Here is a 26,761-nt window from a genome sequence, read left to right on the forward strand (position 1 = left end):
CTGTGTGTCCTCCTCAGGAAGTGACATCATATCGCTGGAAGCTGCGTCTCTTCCTCTTCAACATCGGCTGTTGTGTGGCGGCTGCTTACTTCTTCAGACGGCACAACAAGTTCTGTGAGGCGGGAGGTGAGTGTTTAGTCGGAGGTGTACTTGCTGCTTAACCTGTGGGTTTGTGTTCACAACCGGCTGCATCATGAATGTTACTGGAGGATACCACTAGAGGGCACACACACAAATGGCTCTAACACTACCTTTCGAAGCACAAACTCCTGTGTTAAAAGCTGTTGCCTTACGGATGCGTCATTCGCCATCAAACAAAGAGTCGTTATTTGAGGGGCTTAAAATTGTTAAACATGGTCATATACACACAAAACTTACACATCATCCCAGTGGGAAAGTACAACTTTTCATGTGGGTGTAGTGAGTGGGCAGTGCTAAATGGCTCAGTGGCGCCCCCCTCATCGGGAGGCCTTATTCCTTCACTTACATACACAGGGTTTTTCCAGCATAGAAAATCTTTGGCGCCCCCAAAGGAACTCACCATCGCCAAAAGAAAAAAAAAGCCCATTCAAATTGCATTTCAAGTCCTCTCTGATTGTATGTTTGAGATATCAATATATCAAACAAATGTTGTACAAGCAGAACATAAACTACGCAACTCTGACTTACAGCATTTAATTCCCCTCTCATCTGCATTACGCATGTACAAGCACATGTGGCTCGTTAGCTTAATTGGAGACTTGTACAATGTAGATTTTGTAATGAATTTTTTAAGTTGGAGAAGAGAAACAATTCTATGCTATATTTTCTGAACTGAATACACAAACTTTACTCAAAGTAAAAAATGGATCCCTGGATCACTGTTTGTAGCTAAAAAGTTACCAGGAGACTTACAGTTTCACTGTTGCAGAACCCCTCCATAACTTCTTGCTTAGCATTTTATCTTCAAGCAGTGTACCAGGGACCAAATTCTCCTCTGAGGACAGTCTGTGTATAGAGTTATTAACATATACCACAGAATCTGAGTGATCTTTCACTTAAATTAGAGCTTTTTTCCTTAATTTGCTCAGACTAAAATATAATCTTCCTTAAAGAAAATATGCTAATTGTCACATGGAAATGTAGCAGAAATCAAATATATCCTCTGAAAATAACTCTGTGAGTCATGACTGTCTACAATGAGTGTAACCCCTGAGTCCCACTGTCTGTGATGCTTTCGGATCTTTACGAGCCATAGCTACACTACACTGTTTTAAAGGTCCACCAATCGATCGGCATGTGACCGGAACCGACCAATTTTCAGCCTGATCAGCCACACAAACACACATCAGCCGTTTCATACACTATGCAACGCGCTGCGCACAGCTACATAAACACTAAGGGACGGCCACACAAACAACAAGCTAACATGTCGATAGTGTAGACGTGAGATGCAAATCAGCAGAGGAGAAAAAAGTTTGACACAGGAGCAGAAACACACGTCATTTCCCTGCACTCACTCCCCCCTCACCTCGCTGCCTGTGGCAGATCAGCACGTCTGAGCTGCCCATATGTTCATGTAGTATTAGGCCTGTGTGCGCGCTCCCGCGATGTCTCTCTCTCTCTCTCCCTCGCAGGCTTGGTGAGCACAGAACGTTAAAAAATTTAATGCAGAGATTTCAGTTAATGTGTTAATTGTTCGCCATCAAACAAGAAGTGGCTGTAACTGTTATATACTTTGTCGGATCTGCTTCAAATTTCACAAGTATGATCAGGGTTGAACATGCCAGTGCTACAGCTTTTACACAAATCGATCTGCTGGCCTCCTTCTTGGCACCAACTCACTGCTGCTGCATTCCCCGTGGTCGCGACACACCCCCACGTGCACGAAGTGCGAGGGCCCTTCATCACGCTTGCGGTTTTAATTGTTCTTACTTTTTTTAAATTTATTTCAATTTTGGTAATTCATAAACAAAAAAAAATGCTTTAAAACTTTATATATAATACGATGATATATATAATAAATATATAAAATATAATAATAATGTATAAAGTTGAGCTGAGTTGAGTAAATACGTCTCGGATTAACCACCATAACCAGGACCAATCAGAATGATCTATGTTGGTAAGAATTTTCAAGATTTCAAATCAAACTCGGTCTTATTATAATATATATATTTTACAAAAATAAACAGAACAAAAAACAGACATGAAAATAACACAATGCATGTGTGAGTTGGAATAAAATGGAGGTTTATTTAGAATCTTACTGGGAGCACCAGTGTTCAGGCTGCAAATGAAAAGCAAAATGAAAATCAGTAACATTAAAGGCTGAATGTGCGACTTTTTGATCCAGCAGATGTCGCCCTTGAGCACCAGCATGAAACCAAAACAACTCGAGCTGCATTGTTGTGTTAGCATGCTAATGCTAGCGATCTTTAGTTTGCTCTTATCTTCACACTGCATGTAAACTTACACGAAACCATGATCTAAAAATGCTTACATGCATTCAAAAAAGCAGAGTAGAGTATGTTATTCTTCTTTCCTCTAGTCCCTCAATTAAACAAGTTTTATACGAGAGGGCATGAGCCGGTCGGCTGTCACGTCCATGTAAACACGGTGTAGATACGTATCACAGACAGCGGGACTCGGGTGTCACACTCACTGTAGAGAGTCGCACAGAGATATTGTAGCCGATATTAGCAGCCACATTTTACAACCTCTCTTTCTACAGGACTCAGGACTGTGGATTAACATCTGGGTTACTTTTTACCAAGAAACAAAGGAACTGATCAATGATTTAAGTCTCCCTCTCAGACAGGCTCTGGAGGACAGGATATTATAAACATTTACAACGCCTGGAGTAAACAACCAAGCGGAAACAGAAATACTATCTACGAATTGACCCCAAAGACATGAACTATGACCGAAACCAGTCTCTGCAAAGTTGTAAAATTGACCATCTGTGGAAATGCTGCTGAAGAGCTGAATTAAACCACAGCGTTCAATTCTGCATCAAATGAACATTTATGTCCTTCTTCATCTAGATATTTGTAATTGTCACATTGAATGTATTATAATCATCTTTTTAAATACAAATAAGAGTTAATAAATAGTTTTAATAGGAATTTGACGTGAAGCGCAATTGCCATCTAGTCTTAGAATATCCATGAATACGTAACCTTCATAACTGTACATTTAGACGTGTTATAAAGCATACTCTTTGATATTAGCTATAGAAGGTGTTATTTAAAGACACCAATTTCTTTTCCTACTTTATTAATATGTCTTAATAAGAATGTTGACTGAATAACATGTTTTTGTTCACCTACAGGCTGGGATTGACTGAGGATGTTCCCGGATGGTTTGATTTTCATCTCAACATGAATCTGAGAGAAATGTTTGTCTAAATATATGACGTGAACCTACATCAACGTGGATCTGATAGAAATAATATCGAAATGAATGTATGGTGACGTATATATGTTTAGATTCTTATTCTTAATCTTATTGAGTAAACTTGGTTTAATTTAAACAATTGTCCTTCGGTCAGAGTGGGAGTGACCCTTCTCCTGCAGGTCCCCCTCCTCTCTTCCAGCTGATAAGAGTTCAACACTCAGCTCAGATCTCCAGTTTTAGTTTTTTTAGTTTGTTGAAGTTTAGAGCTTCAGCTTCTTGCTCGCTTCTCTTCGGACTTCAGTCCGAATCACTTCTTTTAAGTTTGTGCCGTAGAGATGACTCTCTGCCAAACCTTTATTTTTAACACACATTTTTTAGAAACATCAATTCTTTCTGGCTCAAGCAAGGTTTTTGAACTTTCTTCTCCAAAGTCTTTGCTCTTCAATTTTGAACGCAAATTCCTTAGTTTGGATTCATCGAGATGGCCATCCGGTTAATCTGAATTGGAAATCGACGTATCAAAAAACTCTTTAATATTTGTTTCCTGTTGGATCCTCTTGGATCTTCTGAGAGGACGGCTGAACCAACGAACAATCTCCATCCCAGCTGCACAATCCGACTCAGGTGTCAAGGCATCTAATCTGGCCCATGGACCTCTCTGGTAGCCCAGGAAGGGAAAACTTGTTGGAGACTGAAACGGGACCAGCCAGCGGAGTTCAATTGAACACATCTCACAGTAAGACTGCTGGTGGCAAGGGGTGTTGGAAGATTAAGTCATGAGTCGTGGCTATTCAGAGCCCTCCTTTAAATCCAAATAGAATCAACTTTTTATTTAAAAAAAAAAAAAATTCTGATTAAGTCATTCAAACAATACCGCGTCTTATCTCATTACTAAATATATAATGTCACCATACATTATAATTGCATTATCCTGATCACAATAATCATATTCTTTATCTGTTTCATCTATACATTATTGTTTACCCCTTTTTATATTAAATTTTACACATAAAATTCAGAACTTTGTCTGTGTTTTCTTGTTTAACATTCCCTGAACTTACTTCTTTAAGATATGAAACTGACTGATTAATTAATTAACTTATACAGTTACAGTTATTTTCTTCTTTAACAGGAAGTGGTGCCCCCTTCTAAATCCGAGGTTAAATAAAGATATAACACCTTAATTACGCTACAATATTTTCAGAGGATTATACTGGGTTTCCGCTGTATTTATGTGCAAGATGTCGCACATTCAGCCTTTAAAATCTTTTTTTGTTTCTTTCTTCACACATGTATTGACTCTTTTTTAAACCTGGGCTCCATTTTACAGATGTTTAATTGATAGAAGACTTCGATTTCACTCAGACTTTTTCCTACTCGCCCCCTAGTAACTTTACTGCTGGGCAAGCTGAACGCAGCAGGACATAATCAGAAAATTCACAGCCAGCGAGCAGGAGAGGAGGGTGATGACATGTACATCCTGCAACCAGTAGAGGACCATAGACTGTATGCACCTGGCCGGTGTGATCTTCGTGCATGTAATGAAATTGCTTCATTATGTATCCTGTTCGACAGAATGCTCTTTTCCACTCTTTTGTTGATATTATATTGACATTGTGTCCAACTACAGGAAGCATTGATATAAATGCAGAAATTCTGATTATTACTTCAGACTCTGTTGCTTCCGCGTTGTTCTTTTTACATCATGTCTTGCCTCCTGAGAACCCCCCCCCCCACACACACACACACTGTGAGGTGCATGTGTGAACAACCAACTCTGGTAGATTTGGGGTTCAGCCTGCCTGAACTTTTCTAGAAATTCATCAGAATGCATGTGTGAAAACGACTAAAGATTAAGCTCCCTGGCATAAAAACCTAACAACTTAATGTTTGAAAAGAAATCCACTCTCCCACACATTGTTACCTGCAACGCAAGGGTAGATGTACTGAGTCTCAGCCTGGTCACCTGAGAGGAAAAAATAAGAAGAAACCAATCAAAAGCAGAAGACAAATTAATGAGCAAACTAAACACAGACATTTTGTCTTTGTTGTTGATGCAATAAGAGTTTGAGACACATGTGTACACTGTTTATCTAAGAGTTTACAGTAATCCAATAATTAAAAAGAATATTATATCAGCACAAAAGTTGCTTCCCTCCATGAAGCTGCAACTGCCTGAAGGGAAGCACCTTGCAATCTTGGCTCAAGCACCTTATTTCTGCTAATGCCTAAACAGCTCTGCATGTTAGAAGCTTACTTTTATTTTCCTGATGCAGACAGCTGTATTATACTAGCGAGGCTCTGGCTACCTCTGGCTTTGAGATACCCAATCCCACCTCGAACAGAAGTGACTTTTAAGACTCTATTACAGATTTGAAGGTACTTTAAAGACAAAGGTTTTGGTGTTTAGCAGAACGATTCAGGGTTTGGGTGCAAAGTATGTCTATCTGGCTTACTTGGCTGGTAGTAGTCGTAGATCTTGACCACAGCTGGCTTCAGGTTCTGCACTGGGAGCTCCTGTATGAGCCTTAATTCATGATTGATGGGGATGTCTTTCTGCAACTACAAGGAAAAACAAACAGACAATGTTGTTAGAAACTAATCTGCAGAACATTAAGTATTATTATTTCTCACTTTGACTCCTCTCACCTCCTTAAAGTAAACCATAACATGATCTTTCTTCTCTTCCACACGATCCACCAGCACAGCACGTTTGAGCTGTGAGGAGACAACAGCCGGCTGGATTATCATCACCATCATGATGACATCATCATCACTCTGGTCAACAATGAGGTATTAACTGACCTTCTTCAAAGACTCTGGGTCTGGGACAAATCCAGAGAGCATTTTGATATCCAGGATCACCATGTTTGTAGTGCCCTCCTCTCCACTGTATCTGTACACAGCAGTAAACTAGTTACTTAAAAAGAATATCCCTCACAGGGCCTTAACCTGAACTCCATGCACTGTTATTATAAGCTCCTTCACACGACAGTTATCGGGTAATAGCCTGATAACAAAGAGGTAACTAGATTGACATTTTCACATATTATAGGTTTTGTCAGATAATGCTTGGAAGTCATAATCATTCATTACCATAAGATAACGCTGTTATTTGTCCTTTCATGTGTTCTTAACATAACAGTTTATTTTAAGAGTACACTGTAAACATTTTATCTTACATACAATCATAGGTGCGGGAAAAGGGGATGATTAGGGTGCTGCAGTCTGTAAGGTGTCTTAAAACATTTCCTGCTGAGGGATAATAAACACTGCAGGCTGTGCACCAATTGAGTTGTTTCAGAGGTTTTCAACATTATCAGACAGGGCAGCATAGCTAGATGTAGAATTTCTGAGTTTTAGATGAGTATTCTTTTAAGTACGTTTACAAAATCTCTGAGAGAGATACCGACATAGCGAGAGGGACTTGTCTGTATTAACCTGCAGTTTGAAGTTTGTTGTTTGTTGAAGTGTGAAATAGTCAAAAATTGGTATGATCTGCTGTTAATATTCTCAGGGTCTGATTCACATCAGGATTGCATGGCTTTTGTGCCTGCTTAACAAATGCAAATGAGACAAAACGACATTGTCTAATTCACATTAACACACAACAAGTCTTAAATCCTTCTCTAACTGTAAGTCTGTGCTGTTTGCATGTATTCGAATGATCCATTATGCAATTATTTGGAGGAAAATTGGCCTCTTACAAGCTCTTGAATTTCAGGGAAAGCCTGCGTCTGTTAGAGGCGCCGGCACAGTCAGCTTCTGGTTGGACGTCCACCATCAATGTGCTGACATCAATAGGAGTTGGGATGTTGTAGTGAAGAGAAATCTGGAAAACAAGTTCACAACAATCTTCAACTCTTCTCACCTGATTTTGACTGAAGTTTGACACTGAAGCGTGTCCTGCTTTAAGACAGGCAGCAGCACATTCAACAAGTTACAAACAAACAACACAGGACAACATATCCTCAGTCACAGAGCAGGAAGTTATTAGTCAAAACTACAACCTGACACATCTTCCTCCAACACCTTCAATCTACTTTAAAACAAATTTAAAGAGACCAGCTCCCCCAGACACAAATCCTGGTTGCACCTAAAGCTCCTTTACCCCCTTTAAAGGCTTTATATGTGATTTTTTGATCCAGCAGATGTCGCCCTTGAGCACCAGCATGAAACCAAAACAACTCGAGCTGCATTGTTGTGTTAGCATGCTAATGCTAGCGATCTTTAGTTTGCTCTTATCTTCACACTGCATGTAAACTTACACGAAACCATGATCTAAAAATGTTTACATGCATTCAAAAAAGCAGAGTAGAGTATGTTATTCTTCTTTCCTCTAGTCCCTCAATTAAACAACTTTTATACGAGAGGGCATGAGCCGGTCGGCCGTCACGTCCATGTAAACACGGTGTAGATACGTATCACAGACAGCGGGACTCGGGTGTCACACTCACTGTAGAGAGTCGCACAGAGATATTGTAGCCGATATTAGCAGCCACATTTTACAACCTCTCTTTCTACAGGACTCAGGACTGTGGATTAACATCTGGGTTACTTTTTACCAAGAAACAAAGGAACTGATCAATGATTTAAGTCTTTATTATGCTCGTATCTTCACACTGCATGTAAATTTACCTGAAATGAGCGTGATCTAGAAACACAGTTAAGCAGTGAGTACAGTATGTTATTCTTCTTTTCTCTAGTCCCTCAACTAAACAACTTTTATTCGCGAGGGGATGAGTCAGCCGCCGTCCGGGCGGCTGACTCAAAGTGAAGATAGGACTCTGAAAACTCTGAAAACATCACAGACAGTGGGACTCGGGTGTTACACCCATTGTAGACAGTCATGACTCACAGAGTTATTTTCAGAGGAGATACTTGATTTCTATTATATTTAAGTGTGAAAAATCACATAAAGCCTTTAAAGACGCACTCTGGGGACAGATAGGAAGAATACGTTTTGTGAATGGGTCACAGAGAGACCGTAGCTTCAAATTTTAAATATCAGAATAGATTTTTTTCCTTTGACTTGTGCCTTTAAATGGATCAAATGTGAAATGTTGTAATGTAAGAACAATATGTACTTGTACTTTAGACTTCATTAATAAACTTGTGTGCTCTTAAATGTTTCACATGTAATGTCCATGAACAGTATTTTGCCTTAAATGTAAATTTACTCCCAAACAAAACAAGAATATAAGATGGTAAGTGACGCGCATTACAAGTTGAATAAGAACAAATCAAATGAAACTTTGGTACCATTAAATTAAGTAATACAATATAGAATCCTCTTGAGGGTCCAGGTAATCATGTGGAAACAAATTGTTCCTAATAACACAAATAGCACGTTTACTGACCTGCGCTGAAGCACACGCCGATCCCTTCACCTGCAGGCTGTACTTTCCGGCCCCGCCCATCAGCACCTGCTCCTGGTAGAGCAGCTTGTTGTCCTGGTTCACGTCAAAGACCAGCTGCATGCTGGGAGACTGGACCACCACCGTGCTGGAACCTCCTGGACTGAACACCAGGGTGGAGTAGAGAGCCAAAGCCTGCAGAGCCACCACTGTGTCCTACAACCAGGAACATTTGAGAATTTTATTATATTTTATTTATTTATTTTAAAGAGATTCTTGACAAGCCACAGGCTTTTCTAATAACATTGTTGGCAACATAGTTCTCTTTTTAAAAGAGTCCACTTTGACTCTATTTGAGGGTTACCTGTGTGGAGGAGAAGCCTCCATAATAGTTCTGCTTAGTGGTCAGCCATCTGACGATGCGGGTGGAGTATCCCAGGTCTTCAGCAGTGGGAGAAGAGACGCTGAGTTTGGCCAGCAGCACATAAGAGCTGATCTCCACAGACAGAGAGGACGAGGTGTCTGCAGCGGTCTGAGACCAGTGGAGGTAACCTCCTGAAAACACAAACAGAACAAACAGGCACGAGGTGAGATACTGTCACAGTAACGAGACCAGAGGGATTTTCTTGAGGAGGACGACTCACCTTTTTGAATTGCAACTGTGTCAAGGTGTCTCAGAAGGTGAGCACGGGTCTCCATGTCACCTGCCAGGGTGAAGACGTACGCCAGCAGAGCGGTGGCGTAGGTGTTGCTGAGGTCACTGATGGACTCCCTGAGGCAGGACAGGCTGCTTTTCACCACAGGATCCTGCAAAGATTAAAAAAAAAAAATGTGATAAGGAAGTAATCATTGTAATAAATGAAGAATTAAAATATGAGGGGTTAAAACACTCACAGTTTTAAAAAGAATGTTGTTTTAATAGTATTGAATAAACAGTCTTCTGTGTGTCACTGAATGGTACCAGTGAGCTGTCAGAGTGAGGTATAAATGATACAGCTGAGACTATTGCTTTTGTTCACTTTTAAGAATCAGAATAAAGCCTGATCAGGTTAAAAAGGCCAATCTGAAGACTCTGAATGCTGTTTGTTATTCAGATCAATATCCATGCAAACACTTGATCCCATTGTTTCTTTCCTGGTTGGTGTAAAATAATTCTGACTGCTCATTTCTGCCCCTCTCCACAGACATGCTAATATCTGTCTGACAGTCCTCCTGCACTCTAACCGTTAATTGACTGAAGTGAGTTTGCAGCTTTAATTAGGGAGAACAGCAGAAAAACACAATACACTGGCCAGTGACAGTCTGACCATCTGGGATTTGGTCAAAAGCCTGAATGGCCGACCAACTATGGGCCGTTTGGGTCACAAAGAAGGATCACAATGTAAAATGGGTGAGCTATCATGCTGAGAATAAACGATTGTAGGCACCGACACCTGAGGTTAAATGAGCATGACAAAACTGTTTCTCATATAAAGACGTACTTTTCATGGGTAAGTCAAGAAGAAATTAAAAGTTTGCTTGATTCAAATCACGTCAGCCTGCAGAGAATAAGTCCACAAAGGATGTGTTTTAGAACGTGAGGTAAACAAAGTAAAACTGCTTTTTCTTATTCTGGTGACCCACTGTGACATTCGTGTGTGTGTGTGTGTGTGTGTGTGTGTGTGTGTGTGTGTGTGTGTGTGTGTGTGTGTGTGTGTGCGCGTGTGTGTGTGCGTGTGTGTGTGTGCGTGTGTGCGCGCGCGTGCGTGCAGCCTTTTAGGAAAAACATGCCTCAGCTTCCAGTTAAAAAGGACATGGCATTCATCGATGTTAGAGCACAGGTGTGCTGTGTGTCAGTCGATGTCTGGGACAAATTTCACTCCAGGAGTCACACTTCATAATAGAAATAAGAAAACAACGACGAAGCTGTTTGTCCTTGAACAAGTCTCTACTCACATTACTGGATGAGTTCATCTCCAAGAAGGCAGCAGTGATGTACGCACTGAGGGTCACTTCATCAGAGACGCCGCCCTGAAGAGAGAGAGCAAACAGAGATTTGTATTTACTGTGACAAGGATGTCCAATGACAATTACACAAAAGTTTATAAAAAATATACATTTCTGGCAATGTAAATATGTTCCCATGCCGATAAAGATTTTTTTTACTTTGAATTTGACCCATTTTCGTCTTATATCATTTCTACACAGTTTGTGTTTACCTTCATTCTGTTGTTGAAGAGTTTCCCCGACTGTTGGAAAGAGCCATTTTCATGTTGTCTGCGAACCAGCCAAGACTTTGACTCTGCAATATTTTTTGGGTCAATGAAGACGAAAGACTGTGCTTTGGCGAAGGATCTCAGCACGAAAGCCGTCAGCCTGAGGACGTTAAACAAAGTTACACTGTAATCTAAGTGAATGCTTGATTCTGATTGGCTGCAGGGTGTCTGTTTATTCCAGATAATGAACCTCTTTACTCCCCATCCTGCCTTTGTTTGGTGCACGTTATACCCCACTGTCTCCTCACATTTCCTGTCTCTCAGTAGAGAAGTCATTAGAACAAGAGACTTAAAGGATTCAGTAATGTTCTCACCAAGTGTTCCCTGATCCGCTTCCAAATGTGCTGTAAGCTCCTCCCCTATGCTTGTAGTTCAGCTGTCTCTGGTAGCCTGTAGAACAATCACAGATGATGACACACACTCTAACTACACTTGCACAAAACTCAGAAAAACGTTTGTTGTGATTGCTCTCAGTGCACTTTTTCACATTTCCCCCTGTAGTCTGAATCAGCCCTCTGCTGGGATCAGGATGATCGATGTTATCACAATCCCACCCAAAGGTTTAAACAACACAAACTTCAGATTTGATCAGGTTAAAACAGGATTAGATCACCTGATCTAAATCCATTACAAAACCCTTTTTAAACTTTTGAACAACCGGGCCCAGCAGGTGTTTAAATCTGCTCTACACATGTTTTACTTCAGTAAAGATTAAATCAAAGCATCATGGGGCTTATCATCCATGTGTGGCCTGCTGTCCAAGTTTTCTAATAGGATAGCTGTTTCCTGTTTTGAAACACGTTCAGAAATCAAAGTTTAGCATCAAATAAATGATAACATCTTAATAAATCACCTTTTTTAAGATGTTTTTTAATAAATGTCATGGATATGTTTATAATCTCACATTACCTTTCATTATGTCTCTCAGTATGAGCCATGGTTTCTCTTACTTATTTTTTTTGTTTAGGTGTGTTTCTCAATTGGTTTCTATATTTGATGTTACTATGACAACCATCGTACTGCATCTGCATAACTATCCTAACTGCAGGAATCTTTAGTTTTTAACACATCATGTACTTTATTTTAAGTTAGTAAAAACAGTGAGGTAGGTTGATAGAAGGAGGAGATATAATATATATATATTTTTTGTTGCATTGATATGAAAACAACAAATACACACCACTGGTCAGGAAGTTGCCCGCCTTCTCCATGATGGCCGGGGTCAGCTGCTGCGTGTTCTTCAGGTATTGGAGGATGTAGATGTTCGGGGCCAGAAGCGCCATGTTCTGCTCGCCGCATCCATACGGCATCTGCAGCAGACCGTCCAGGTTCTTCAGAGCTCGGCCCAGGATGTCACCTGAACAAAAACGCTGACTTCATTTCTTGGTGCAAACGTGCTCAAATGGTTAAATGTTGAGCACATCAAGAACACTGAGCCTCACTCAGAAACACACTTACACAGTTTTTACATTCATACAATCACCAACGGTTTCTTATCTGGGATTTATTCTCAGCTAAAAGGAAAATCTACAAATACTCGAAATGACTTTTAGGCACAACTGAGAAATTATTAAGAGAAATTAAATCGTTTGATCTGAAATCTGAGGGTGAAAGTGAAACAGAAGTGAGAAACATATTTATTCAGAATCAAAAAGTTTTGAGGAATAATTTGTGATAAAACTGTCGTCTGTGAAATGATTGAACGTGTGGCAGATTGGCATATAAATATCTGCGTCTAAAGGCAGGTTATAACTGTTGACTTTTTTTTAACGTCATTTTAGAGATTGTGACCTAAGTTTTTAGTTTGTTCATCATTTAAAATTTTTCAGGTTAGACCAAACATTGCATGATTCAAATAAAAGTGGACTACATTTAAAACATACCGTCAAATTCTGTGTATAAGACACACTTTAATAACTTTGTCATCTTAAAGGTCTGCTGTGTCGAATACTGTATACCTGTGCGACCAACATACCAGTGTAAAATGCACAGATACACAGCTGCACAGAAACTGCACATTGAAGACTCGAAATCATCAGAAATTAGTTTAAAACTAAAACAAACCCCCAAAACAAACTGTGGCTTATAGCGGAGAGATTTGATTATTTTAAATGTGCAAAATAAATGATTATTTCAGTAATTAGAAGTGTGTAAAGCTTCTTGAGTCTTGAGTGTTTGTTGATTTTGTCTTAAGTTGTAACAACAAATCCCAGATAAGATAAGAACACTTTGGGAAATGAGTCATCTTAAAAACTTAATGAAACGTAAATGAGTTGAGGAGAAATATCTTCCTAAGAAGAGCTGGTGACTGGGGTTCATCGATCTTTTCTCAACCTTACTAGTCAAGCTCTTTTTAAAAACCATGAATACAGAGGTCCATAAATCCTTTCAGGGCAACGCCACACATCAAAGTCTGTTAATAGCTGTTAAGATGCAGGATTTAAAGACAATCACTCCGGTCACTCAAAGAGAAATCATCAGTTTACCCAGGACTGAAACAAGAGCACGGGCAGATCCATCAATCACATTCTCAGGGAGCGATATCTCTACTTCCTCCGTCAAAGTCTCATCTGCAAACAGAGAACAAATCCTTTACAGAGAAGAACAAAAACAGGGACTCAGTATGCAAACAAAGATGTCAAAAAGATTGACATGATGATGTGGGGAAGAATCTCTGTCATTGACCACGCTGACCTTTGGGACAGAGCAGCCAGTTGTGGGTCTTGATCACCTCGGTTCCTTCAGCCTGAGGAGCAGAGATGATGTCAGTTCCACATATTTTGCATGTGATGCTATTGATAATACTGTAATACTACACAAAAGAAAAGCTGATCTCAATATCATGTCCGGTCTTTTTGTAGCCTGGTGCTATGACACTTTGATACATATAAACACTGGTCTAAATTAGACACATGTATACATGATTTTAAGTATTTGGTTGTCTGTGCAGTGAAGCGCCTGTTTCTTCTTTACTTGACGCTAAATGTGAAAGTTACTGATCACTCTGCAGGCTCAGAGGAAACAACCTGACTACTGTCAGTTGTCAAGTTTGTCTTGAACACAAATCAGGAGAAGCAGCAGCCAGATATTTCTCTGTTGATCCAAGAAAAAAAGAAAGATGACAACAAAGCCAGAGTGCTGTCTCATATAGAGGTCAACCCCAAATAAAAGCAGGGTGAGTGCATAGATTCAAGTAAATAAAATCCAGATATATTAATTTGAGTTTCGCTCTATGAGTTACAGATTCTTTTTCATTGTGTTGTAATGTACAAACCTTTACAATGAGGGATTTTGTGACCACGTCGACACGACCTCTCTCTGGCACGTTCACTATCTCATTGTCACATGAAGCGTGAGACGCCACAGCCTCGGCGGTCACAGACACGTTCACAACCCCTGAAACAAAGGGGAAAAACACATTATAAATTATATGCCAGATAGACTGTTTTCACTAGAGTAAAACATCCATCCATCCATCCATTTTCTTCAGCTTATCCGAGCAGTACCCCCCACATGATCCCCCGAGGGACATGGTCAAAAGCCTCCTCCAAATCCACAAAACACATGTAGACTGGATGAGCAAATTCCCATGCTCCCCCAAGAAGCCCTGCGAGGGTAAAGAGCTGGTCCACTGTCCCACGGCCGGGACAGAATCCACGTTGTTCCTCCTGTATCCAAGATTCAACAATTGGCCGGAGCCTCCTTTCCAGCACCCTAGAGTAAGCTTTCCCCGAAAGGCTGAGAAGTGTGATGCTTGGATTATTGGAGCAGAACCTCCGGTCCCCCTTTTTGAAAATGGGAACCACCACACCGGTTTGCCTGTCCAGGCACTGTCACAGATTTCCACGTGACATTGAAAAGGCGTGTCAGCCAAGACAGCCCAACAATGTCCAGAGCCTTTAGCAACTCAGGGCAAATCTCATCCACACCTGGCACATTGGCACTGAGGAGCTTTCTAACTGCCTCAGTGACCTCTGCCAAGGTAAGTGGTAAGGCTTCCCCTGGATCTTCACACTCTGCCTCCTCTTCAGAGGACGTGTTGTCTGGGTTCAGGAGTTCCTCAAAGTATTCCTTCCACCGCCCAACAATGTCCCTAGTTCGGGTCAGCAGTTCTCCACCCTGTGTGATAACAGCCCGGGGCAAGCCCTGCTTTCCCTTCCTGAGCCGTCGGACGGTTTGCCAGAACTTCCTTGAGGCCAACCGAAAGTCCTTCTCCAAAGCCTCCCCAAACTCCTCCCACACCCAGGTTTTTGCTTCCGCAACAACTGAAGCCACAGCCCTCCGAGCCACCTGATACCTGTCAGCTGTTTCCACAGACCCCTGGGCTAACTAAGCCTGAAAGGCCTCCTTCTTCAGCCTAACGGCTTACTTCACCACTGGTGTCCACCAGCGGGTTCTAAGGTTGCCGTCACGACAGGCACCGACAGTCTTCTGGCCGCAACTCCGAGCCGCAGCTTCTACAATGGAGGATTTGAACATGGACCACTCGGACTCCATGTCCCCAACCTCCCCCCGGGATGAGGGAGAAGTTCTTCCGGAGGTGGGAGTTGAAGACCTCACGGACAGGAGCCTCTGCCAGACGTTCCAAATTCACCCGCACTACATGTATGGGTTTGCCAGGTCTGTCCGGCAGCCTTCCCCGCCATCTGATTCAACTCACATACAGTGTCCAAAATATACGGCCGCAGATCTGACGAAACAACTACAAGTCGATCATCAATCTTTGGCCTAGGGTGCTGTGGTACCAGGTACACTTACGAACATCCCTATGTTTGAACATGGTGTTTGTTATGGCCAATCCATGACTAGCACAGAGGTCCAACAACAAAACACCACTCGGGTTCCGATCCTGCAGGACGTTCCTCCCAATCACTCCCCTCCAGGTGTCCCCGTCGTCTTCAACGTGAGCGTTTAAGTCCCCCAGCAGAACTATAGAGTCTTCCAGGACCCAACCAGAGATTCCAACAAGGCCGTGTACTCTGAGCTGCTGTTAGGTGCACATGCACATACAACAGTCAGAGCCTTCCTCTCTGCAACCTGAAGTCGCAGAGAGGTGACCCTCTTGTTTACCGGGGAAAACTCCAACACAGCGGCGCTCAGCCGGGGACTTGTGAGTATCACCACACCCGCCTGGCGCCTCTCATCCTCTTTTCACTCCAGAAAAAGAGAGACTCCAGACCCTCTCCAGGAGTTTGGTTCCAGAACCGATGGACGCTGTTGCTTTATCTGCCACGTTAGTGTTGTTCTTTTTATGTCTCGTTACGCCTCCAGAGACGCAAGTGACTCAGGAAGATATCAGGAACAGCCTGTCTGAAACTTGTTCGACATTTTCAGGAGAGTATGAGTAAAAACGTCTAGTGTCCTCACCTAAAGCTGTGGGATCCATGATCCAGCTGAGGGTCTTGCGCTCGTTGCCACACAAACAGGATGTGTACTGGTCACCAGAGAGGGGGGTGAGGGTGTAATCCAAGGAGGGGGCTGGAGTCACAGTGACCTGTTCAAAAGAGACAACTCTGTATTTTATGATGTTCAAAATGCAAACAATTAATCAATCTGAAAAAAGATCCAGACAAGCTCTTCATAATGACATTGATAAACTTTGGATCCAGATAATGAAGTTGATTATGCATGACTGCGTGTGTTAATTGTTTTGTTTTTTTTACGTTATTTTAACTGATTTCAAGAATTAAAAGACATACAAGTGCGTTGTTAGTACTTGCTTTACTGGGACAGACTAACCAGTAGGACACCTGTTTCACCACTTTCAGAAGAGCTTTGTTAGATTCAATAAAAAAGAAAACGGATGCTGTCAGTGCAGCGGGGGTAAACTCGATGTGACGCCAGGGGCTCTTCAAGCTTAAAATCATATTGTCTAAGGTAGGAGGGATGCTACAGGGCCTTCTTCAGGCACTGACCAGATCTGTTCTTCTTCAGGTTGTGGAAGTGTTGAGACCAAGACAAGTAGTGGTTCTTTTCGGATATTAAAGCAAACATTTCACATTGTTATGTTGTAGGGGTAAAAACATTCATTACCATGATGCAGCTGGACAGGTAGTTGAAGACGGTCACCTTCAGCTCAAAGTTCTCGCCTCGGATGATGGAGTAAGGCAGGCTGAGCTCCAGGAAGAAAGGCTGGAAGACAGTGAGCTCTTTACGAGGAGCTAAACCGAAACCCTGAGGGGACAAACAATAAGCCTCTGTCTCCCAGGTGGTGATGGTGTCAGGAACAGTGAGGGGCACATCCTTTGTCCCAGACTCTCTGAAACAGCAAAAACAAAGAAACACATCGGTCTCCGTTATGGCTTGAAAATTTCAAGAGATCTCAGATTTCTCTACAGGAAATCTGACACTAATTGTCACACTGAATAACAGCATTAAGAGTTTTCACAGTTAAAAAATTAAACAGTCCAACATTATTTAAGTGCTTTCAAACCTGATTACAACCTTACCATCAGCATCAAAGCTGTATGGGATGGATCAACAAACACTTCGTAAGTAAACCCATTTTTTATCTTTTCTCTGATTGGCTGTTGTGATCCTGCTTGGAGAGTAAGACCTAAGCCATGTTTTTATGAAGCACAAACATTTCATATCATCAGGGGGCTTGATGTGAGTCTGTAAGCTGTTTGGTTAATTAAAATAAGATGCTTACTGTAAAACGCTCACATCAACAAATAATAGGAAGTACTGAACAAGGACCTACTCCAGATTCCGCCAGTCAATGAGAGGGTGGAGTTGGCATTTCACCGTCCTTGTAGTCTGAGCTCGGCCTTAAACCCATACCATTTAAAAATAAATTTCCAGTTTGTTGTAATTGTCTAAACTGCATTTTGGTTCCTTTTTTCTTAAGGTTTTCTTTCCACCCTTTTGTTTTTAAGATGAGGTATTTCGCCGCTCCACTCACCACATGACACATGGATTTGAATGTGAATCTTTGGTGTAACATAATGAGGTAACGATATAACATCAAAACATTTCTAGCGCCTTATCGTGAAGTGCATGCTATAACATTTAATCCTGCAGGCATCACTGCATACCATCATGTGTAAAAGTTTGAAAATCTTTGGTACATTTTGCCAGTCGTGTAATAGAAGCTCACCCAACTTTCACAAGGTCCCAGATCCAAGTCTCAGGGAAAAAACTGCGGACTGTCTCTATAACTGAAGACTCCTCATTGACAGGACTAAATGAACCACCCAAGCCAGCCTCCGCCACAGGAGGACTCGCCATAGAGTAATAAACTCTGTATCCTGTAGAGAACCCGGAAAATATTTCATCAGAACATGAGGATGTTCTGATTTATATTTTACAACAGCTTCTGAATGGCTCGGGAAAGGCTCCTTATCAAACAGATGCAAAAAAACAACAATACCAAACAATGACAAATTTAATGAGCAAGTATGATAAATTAAAGATAAAAAGTCACCATAGCCCCGGTGGTATTGTTCTCCTCTATAGATGAGGCACGATGGCGTCCGAATAAACAAATTGGTTACCATCTTCAACCCAACATTCTAGATAACAACAAAGAAAGATTACTTAAAAATGTATTAAAAACAACAACCAAACCTTTAATATTGGAAACATATTACAAGAATTACCTGCAAAACGTTGTAAGCATCATCTTCGGCACGCCGTGGGCGGTACGGCAGAATGGATCTTTTTGATCTCACTGTCAGGCACTCTAAAGCGTCTTCAGCTGAGTATGGAATATGGGTAGATTTTCTGACTGGCAACAGATTAAATATCTGAAAAGAAAGGAATGGCAGCAAGAATGAGTTTCCAATGAGTTTCCAATGAGTTTCCAAACGAGTTTCCAACAGGGGAAATATTGGTCTGTCATGTTAAAAAGAGTCACCTGGTTCTTGAAGGAGACTAATAGGCACTTACCTTAATGAAACATTTACCTTTTCTGCGTCCAGAGTTTTCCCGGGCTCCTTGATGAGGACGCTCTGGTCGATAGCGCTCACACCACACAGAGAGTCCGGCTGGGCTGTCAACTTTAGGGTGTTTTCTTCTCCTGGGACAGCTGAGGACGGAGAAAACTCCAGCGACACCTGACACAAGGAAAAACTGATGTTGTCAATGGGACAACAATAACTATTTTCAAAACCAACAAATCTGGGAGATGTCAACACTGACCTTGTGACTGAAGCATTTCTCAGTGGAGAAGTCAGAACTGTGGGCGATCACCGTCTCACTGGGGAGGACAGCGTAAGCCACAACCTGGACGTCTGGGGACATCTCAGGAGACACTCTGAACTTAAAGGACATCTCGCCCTCAGTCACTGAAAAAGTGAAACAGGCTTTTAATAGACAGAATTATCTAAATGGTCAACAGGTTCCCCGTGCACAACCGATATGTTCTCAGGTGCGCAAAGTTGCAACTTGAAGGAACAAACCATGAAAAATAAATCCAAACTCCGTGGCACACTGAAAATAACTGCATTTTATTGTGATCGAACAACGCGTTTCGCCTGTGGCTTCATCAGGCTGGCTGAATGTGATATCACACTTCGTATGATTGATTAATTCAGTGGTTCTGGAACTTTTTTTCAGGGAAGATGAAAATGTGCCCCCACCCTTCATCTAACACATCAAGATGTATCCACTTTTACTGCTTTGAAAACAAATCCTATATTTTGCTGCAAAAAGTTCAGAATAGCAGTTCAGTGTGTGAAAAACTAAAAACAGTAGCAAGCGACTAAACTGAAACTCCTACATTTGTGACGTCTGGTTTGGAAGGTGATTGAATCTTTGCTGAAAGTCTTCAAAATATTTCCCATGCTTTGCTTTTGTGAAAAAACAATATGCATTGTTTAGGTTAAAGGTAAGGTTGATCATTTTCTCTCAATACACTTTTTAATATTTTGGTTGAACTTGTCTTTGGGTCCTGACAGAAATTAATAACTCATGTGCTCTGAAAAAGGAACAAAGAAAATCCGTCATCTGTATCAGTTGTAAGCCTATAAAAACTTTGACCAATGTCTACACGAGGTACCAATCTGATGAACCAATCACACGCCTCCCTGTCTCCCTGCTCGTTCTCCACCCATGCTTGAACAAGCCCACACTCAAAGCATGAGCTGAGGTCTGCTTCTTGACAAATGGCGCTTGCGCATGTAAGTGAGGGGCGTGGCTTTTGAGGGAGCATAGAGGGGAGGGGATGGGTGCAGACGGAACACAGAGGGAATGCTACTCTCAAAATCATGCTAGTTTGCGAAAATTAACAACACTGCCTTAAAGCGTTGCCAGGTCCCCCTATCATAACTCCGGGCCTGACCTTAGCCTCCCAGTCCATATTTTGGGAATCACCGGATGAATTTGAATTTATTGTTTAACATTTCATAATAAATATTCAAATATAACCACACCAAATCCACTACAGTAAAAGTTAACAAAAATCTTAATGACAGTGCTTGGAATTTTGATACTTTTAGATGCCCCCTCTTATATACAGGAGACCCTGTATTACAAAGTAAGAAGACCTTTATGGATTTAGGTTTCCAGTGGCTTTAAAACAAAGTTCAGTTTGTGTTTGTTGAGTGAACAACCTCTGGGTTACGCAAAAAGATATGCAATTCTGCCTCCCTCTCTCTAGTGAAGAAATATTTAACCTGAGAGGTTAGACAAACATTTACATTCTGGGCCCTCGTGGCAAGAAAGTTCCTGATTCATGAATAAAAAAGCCAATATTTTAATACCTGATTTATCTTGGACTTCAACCTGTTTGAATCCTTGCCATACAATGACTCCTCGGGATAAGACCTGTGGAGTTTAAAAGACACATACAATAAGTAATACTCTCTCACAGTGACACCTCATTCTCATTACAGCAGATTACAAACTGATATAAGATATGAATATACTTAGAAACAGTTCACCTACCAGATACATCACATCCGCAGAGCCCTGGGCTTCCCCAACTACAACGAAACGGATAAAGATTTCTTCTTCTGTGTCACAGGCCAGTGGTTGATCCTTCTTCTGCACCTCCAGGGAGCTGATTGTTTTAGTTTCTGGAGCAAAAGGTTTGACCAAGGTCAGTGTGTGCTCTCCGGTTTGGTAGTAAGGAGATCGATGCCCGTCGTACCTCACTGAGGGTTTGCTGCTTACCTAGATTGTGGAGTGAAGTTCAGAAATGAGCCTACGTCTGTTGACCTTAAACCAAATTCAACAAAGAGAGAATAATTTCAATTTGAATTCCATCCCCCCCTCCTCTGGAAAATTGCACACTGCATCATGTTATTTTCGGGTTTGAACTTTAAACCTGTTTATTGCAAGTAACACAGTATCTTGTTCAGGTTTATGCCGCTGAAGTAAACCAGGGTAAACTATGATGGAGTAATATACTGCATAGTATAAAACAACTTGGTAGTCAACTCAGTATACAACTTCAGAACCCTCTGTGTAACTTATTATTACTATCCCAACATGGGAGTATATGGGTAGTGATGTCAATCATCAGATTTTATGTCTGTATGTTTTGTTTTTGTGTTTGTAGATACATGTTGATACAGATCCCTAAAAGGCGTAACTGTTGATCATTATAACTGATGGAAGACGAAATCTGTATATCACATATTCTGTTCTCGACAAGGACTGTTTCCCTGCAAAGAAACCAAATCCCATTCAACACGATTGGTCAACTCAACTAAAGCGGGGTTCACACTGCAAGATAATCGGGCCGATTTTGGGCCTGATTCCCTCCTTCCGACCAAAGTCAGCAAAGGCCTGACTATCTGATGTTCCAAAGATTATCTGGTCAGATTCTCCTGTGGTGTGAGGTGTGTTAAGATTGATTTTAACCTCTCCGATCTGCTAGGAAGACGATCGGTGCCGCCCTGATTTAAAATCGTAAATATTAAACGTGTTCAACATTTACGATCAGAAATCCTGTGGTGTAGACGGCCAAGCACGGTCTCTGTGAATTGTCACGTGGAACGGAACAATAGCCAATAGGGAAGCACACTGACTGAAGCAGGAAGCACAACAAACATTACCATGGCGACAACAGCAATCGCGAAGCATAAAGTTAAATGGATGTCATGAATTATTATTATTATTATTATTATTATTATTATTGAGTTATATAAAACGTGTCCTGTAAAACAAACCACTTTGACCAAAATGTTTACCGTAATGGATGTACCAGCTAACAGCTAGCCACATTTAGTTTGCCCGTCATGTTTGTTTTCTCTTAAACCGCGACTGACTGCGCAAGATTACACTTTGTGATAGTCGAGACTCTGGTTGTCAGCGAATGAATCGGTACACTCGGCACACCACACACTGTGCGATCTGAACTGTTAATCAGTCAGGATTGTTGTCATGTGTGGGGTCTCTCACGTTTTCAAAATCGTTTAAGATTTAAAAAATCGTGTAGTGTGTACCAGGCTTTAGTCTCAACAAAACAGAAAGCAGTGCATTTCTCTTCATAAGACTCCAAAATCCAGTCATATGCAGATATTTGTACAGATGATCTGAGAGGATCAGTAGAAGCATATTGATAATTTAGGTCTTGGCCTTTTTGTGTGTTTTGATGTTGTCTTAGTTTTTAGTGCAGTTTCACATCGTACTTACGACAAGCCGGATGTCTTGTTTAAACTCAGCTGTGCTTATCGTGAAAGCTGCGACACCCTCACTGTCAGTTGTGAGATTCTGCAGCAGACGGGATGACCACCTCTCTCCCTCAAACAGGTGCACCTTCATGTCAGGAATGGGCGTGTTGTCGTAAGTAACAGCTTTGACCTGTTAAAAGCACAAAGGTGTACGACTAAGAATACAAGGTTGGACTGTGTACAGGATCTGATGCATAAGTGGTGAGCGTGCACTTACTTTTCCCTCCACATCTGATCCTTTGTTGTAAATCTTGGGTGTGTCCATGAAGAAAACCGTTCCGATAACGTAGGATATATCGAGTCTCTTCTGACTATCATGTGCAATTCCTGTTCAAGAAGCCTCAGTGTTAAAGCTCTTAAAGATGTAAACAATAAATACATTCGATTTTCTTGAGGGATTAACTGTCATTCTCAAATTTATATCCAAGATTGACACTTGCCTGTTCCCTCCTCCTCCACGCTGGCCTTGAGATGCAGTGAATCTCGCAGCACTTTTTGGTCAAGTTTTGTGAAAGTTGACATCATGATGAGAAAAGTTGCGCAGCCGGCCTCATCTGCCTAAAGAGTTTAATCAAAGATAATAAATTAAAATCAAATAAAGTACATTTAGGTTCAATCCCCAACGAGTTGAAGCTGGGTTCAAGCTGGTTTCCATGGTGTAAAACAATCTTCAGTTATTGTTTTGGAATGATAACACAGGTGACTTTATATATTCTCTTCTGTTTTTTGATGTAAACAGTATGTTGTATGTGAAATAGTGCACAAGCTTTGTAAGGTTCCAGCAGACTCTACCTGTTTTATCTCCATGTAAGATGGGGCAGTTATCTCAGGGACGCCATCTGAATTATCAGTGGTAGCTACATAGTTCCTTGTATAATAGCGACTGAGAGGTCGGTGCATCTCAATTTTAACATTTCCTGGTACAGGCTGCCCGTATGTATACCTACATAGATAGACAAATAAAACGCGTGCTGTTTGAATAGAGACATTTTCTCACCAAACTGTAACTATGTTAGTTTGTTTAAGAGTGAACGAATGAAAAAAGCATGACTTACTTTGCACAAACTTCAACTTTGATGTCTTCATGCCCAATACTAACTTCACCAGGTGCTTCTACTTTTACCTCAAATCTTGGCAAAACTGCAGACAAAACCTCATTTTTATTATTGCTACAATACAAATGTATTGAAATAGAAGGTATTAAAACAAACAATAACTCACCATATTTCTCCACCTTAAAGTTATGAAAAATCTTCTCATCACCAATCGACACAATGACATTGTAGGTTCCTTCGCGGGCCTCAGAGTTCAAGGAGTATGAAAGCTGCAATATTGTCCCGTTGGATTCTTTTTGTAACCACTGTCCAACCCTGTTGCTGGCTGAATCCTGTAGTCATGACAAAAGTGGGGAATTAAAATACAGAGAAAACATGTCTTCAAAACAGAATAAAGCCCAGACCACCCTGATTCATGTTGATCCTTCTCTAAATGTTAGACAACAGTGGGCAATGCATTTAGCATAAAAGTAAAAAAATGTAAAATGGCTTTCACTTTTTCAAACAAAACTTCCTCCCTGAAAAAAGCAAGAATGGTTAACTCAAAGAATAAAACACATGCTTCCTTGTGCCTAACAGCTCCAGAGCGTCTCTACACATGTGGATGAAGTGCGGAGACGCTGACAGCTATGGACAGTTTTAACATCTGTTTATATAAAAGTAAGGTCAACGTCCCATGTACAGAATTAATTTACAATCCATTCATTTTTATAACAGACAGAGGGGGGAATTGTTTTTCTGATGGCTGGAAAGTTTACGACTGACATCTCTTATAAATACTGCAACGCAGTTACCACCAAGTCTCAACAGGCGCTTTTTACTTCCCTAAAAACGTGTGGCTGTTAGCACCTGTGTTTGGGAATTAGATGCTTTTTGCAATAACGTCGATTTGCATGAAATGGGGCCAACTTCTTTCTCAAATGACAGCATAAAAGCTCATTTTAATACACACAAAAAACACCGCCGCGTAGAGACGCTGTTTGCTCTGCAGTGCAGTCAGGGGTGCAGTGAACACTTTGCATGATTTGTGAATTAGACATTGTCTTTTTGACACATTTGCACAGGTTTAGCATCTGCAAAAGTCATGTAATCCTTTTGTGAAACAGGTCCTGATTCAGCAACATTAAAAAAGGCATGTCGATATTGTCTTACCTCAATTTCAATGACGGTGTACTGTGAAAAAAATAAAAATAGAGAGATGCATTAGAGGGCATTTTGAATTATATTCTTTTCATTGTTGTCAGTGTCTTTATGAATCTTAGTTACATTTCACTTTCCATAGAAAATCAGTCTGTTTAATTATTTTCAGTTTTTATTGTATAAAAAAACTACTTTTTAAGAGGCTTCTTATCATAATCACAGAGTTGGCTTTCTAGTGAGTTTCAGGAACAACTTTTACAATGGTTGAACAAAACAACACATATTTAACTGTTACAGTAAATCTATTCAAATATATAATCAGATCAGCCCAAGTACCAATCTTTAGATGAATAAAATCTAATAATCCAGGAATTGAAACACTTACCAAGCGATTGACAGGTCTCAATTTGCTGTCCAGTGAGACGACTCTGAAATTCACTGAGGAATTTGAAAAGATATCATGAAGTTAAAACACCTCATCATCTGAGTATTCTATTCAATCCATCAATCAATCAATCAAATCAATTTATAAATCATTAAAAATATTCTCAGACCCTTTAAATACCAATTGTAAACTACTCAAATGTTATTGATTATTTCATACACAAACAGAGATCTTCTGTTCACATCATCATAGATAAATTAATCAGCGTCACCTGTTTGTCCTGGGAGGTAGATCGGTTTATCTGTTTGGACGAATGTGCTTGGCTGGTAGGCTCTGATCATAACTTTTCTGACTTCTTTTGAGTAAAACGTTGCCCCTCGGACCTCCACCTCCAACATTCGGACTTCATCTTGCACTAAAGGAGCCTGTGGAAGAAGGTTACTTGTGTTAGACACCTGGAGAAACACTTGCACATGAAAACTCTCTCAAATACTTTGGTAGAATTCCAATGCTAACTGTCAGGCTTGTGTTTACATATATTTACTTTAATGATCTTGAAGAATTTACAAGAAAGCTCAATATTTTTAGATCACTTATTGGTAAATAATTTCTTGATTCAAACAGCACATTTAAAAATGAGCTTTTATAGGTTTTAGAAGCAAAACGGAGATAAAAAAAACGTTTTGCTTGGTTCAAGTGGGGCGATTAATTGATCATGAAACGGATGGACATTTATAGCAATGTCTCTTTATGAGCTGCAAACACAAAGAAGAACATCAGATATTAGTTCATTTGTTTTGTCATGTATTAAGCCCGTAATCACTGCTGGGGGGTCGGTGTTAGAACAGATCATTTCCTGCATGTTGCAGAAACATCCTTTTGTGACATTTTCCACCTAAGATATTCAACATTTAATTGTTCGATGAATGCAGGGAGATTTCAGAACAAGATAAGCAAAGTATGAGAGGTGCCACTTTGTCTACAGGGGGCACCAAAATGAACACAAACAGAAAGTTGCTCACAGGGGTTCAATTGGTTGTGAAAGCTGATTATTTTGTTGGTACCCCTGTCTTGTGATTTTCCATTTTTAGTGTCCAAATGAAGTCGTGTTTTTAGAAGTTATAACACAAATTCCACAGAGAATTTAAGCAAAAAGAATCTCAAAAGCTGACCATGAACTTAATGCAGGTGTGAAACTCCTGACTGGATGTTTCCTCCATGAGAGTCACATTCTGCTGCAGGGACCTCAGAGTGACGGTCATGACCAGAGTCTCGTTGGGCTTCAAGAGGCTCGCACAGAACGACGTTTCAGCTCCTGCTCCGATAACTGCAGGAATGGTGACCATGAACTGCCTACACACATAAAATTGAGCATCGAAATATTTAACATTGAGCTAACAATCAAACAAAAGTGTGAATTTGATCCAATTTATAGACAATGAAAGTGAACTTACGGCCCTGCCACTGCTTGATCCACACATATCCAACTCAGGTAAACAAACAGTGTCCATGTTAACATCTGAACCTCAGGACGACCCATGGCTGACTGTGATGAGCCCCAGAGACGGCC

General features: G+C 40.8%; 1 protein-coding gene across 2 annotated transcripts; it reads right to left on the reverse strand.

Moving 5' to 3' along the window:
• On the reverse strand, positions 1 to 26,761 carry LOC109996706 (alpha-2-macroglobulin). 2 transcript variants are annotated; one of them, XM_065960601.1, is made up of 36 exons: positions 26,646 to 26,761; positions 26,364 to 26,544; positions 25,463 to 25,616; positions 25,192 to 25,244; positions 24,819 to 24,839; positions 23,833 to 23,998; positions 23,667 to 23,751; positions 23,404 to 23,554; positions 23,052 to 23,169; positions 22,829 to 22,938; positions 22,574 to 22,741; positions 20,879 to 21,106; positions 20,695 to 20,758; positions 19,133 to 19,278; positions 18,898 to 19,047; positions 18,592 to 18,738; positions 18,417 to 18,504; positions 18,090 to 18,240; positions 17,024 to 17,249; positions 16,358 to 16,484; positions 14,265 to 14,386; positions 13,685 to 13,736; positions 13,477 to 13,560; positions 12,171 to 12,347; positions 11,305 to 11,380; positions 10,934 to 11,090; positions 10,671 to 10,745; positions 9,380 to 9,542; positions 9,100 to 9,290; positions 8,739 to 8,951; positions 7,086 to 7,210; positions 6,184 to 6,274; positions 6,028 to 6,096; positions 5,835 to 5,940; positions 5,303 to 5,344; positions 1 to 112 (listed from the first exon to the last, which is right to left on the reverse strand). In XM_065960601.1, the coding sequence occupies exons 1-36, from the start codon at positions 26,729 to 26,731 to the stop codon at positions 27 to 29; spliced, it is 4,449 nt and encodes a 1,482-aa protein (XP_065816673.1). In that variant the 5' UTR covers positions 26,732 to 26,761; the 3' UTR covers positions 1 to 26. The 2 variants fall into 2 exon arrangements, with proteins under 2 accessions (XP_065816673.1, XP_065816674.1); XM_065960602.1 differs by lacking the exon at positions 1 to 112 and adding an exon at positions 2,212 to 2,269.

The sequence above is a fragment of the Labrus bergylta genome, chromosome 11, assembly GCF_963930695.1.
Source record: "Labrus bergylta chromosome 11, fLabBer1.1, whole genome shotgun sequence".
Lineage (NCBI taxonomy): Eukaryota > Metazoa > Chordata > Actinopteri > Labriformes > Labridae > Labrus > Labrus bergylta.

Excerpts from the sequence above, each read along its gene's own strand:
- LOC109996706 (XM_065960601.1), bottom strand. The coding sequence starts at position 26,731 with ATGGGTCGTCCTGAGGTTCAGATGTTAACATGGACACTGTTTGTTTAC. Across the intron at positions 23,752-23,832 it reads CTTTAAGGTGGAGAAATATG|TTTTGCCAAGATTTGAGGTA; the intron begins GTGAGTTATTGT and ends TTTTGTCTGCAG. Across the intron at positions 9,291-9,379 it reads CACAGTTGCAATTCAAAAAG|GAGGTTACCTCCACTGGTCT; the intron begins GTGAGTCGTCCT and ends TTGTGTTTTCAG.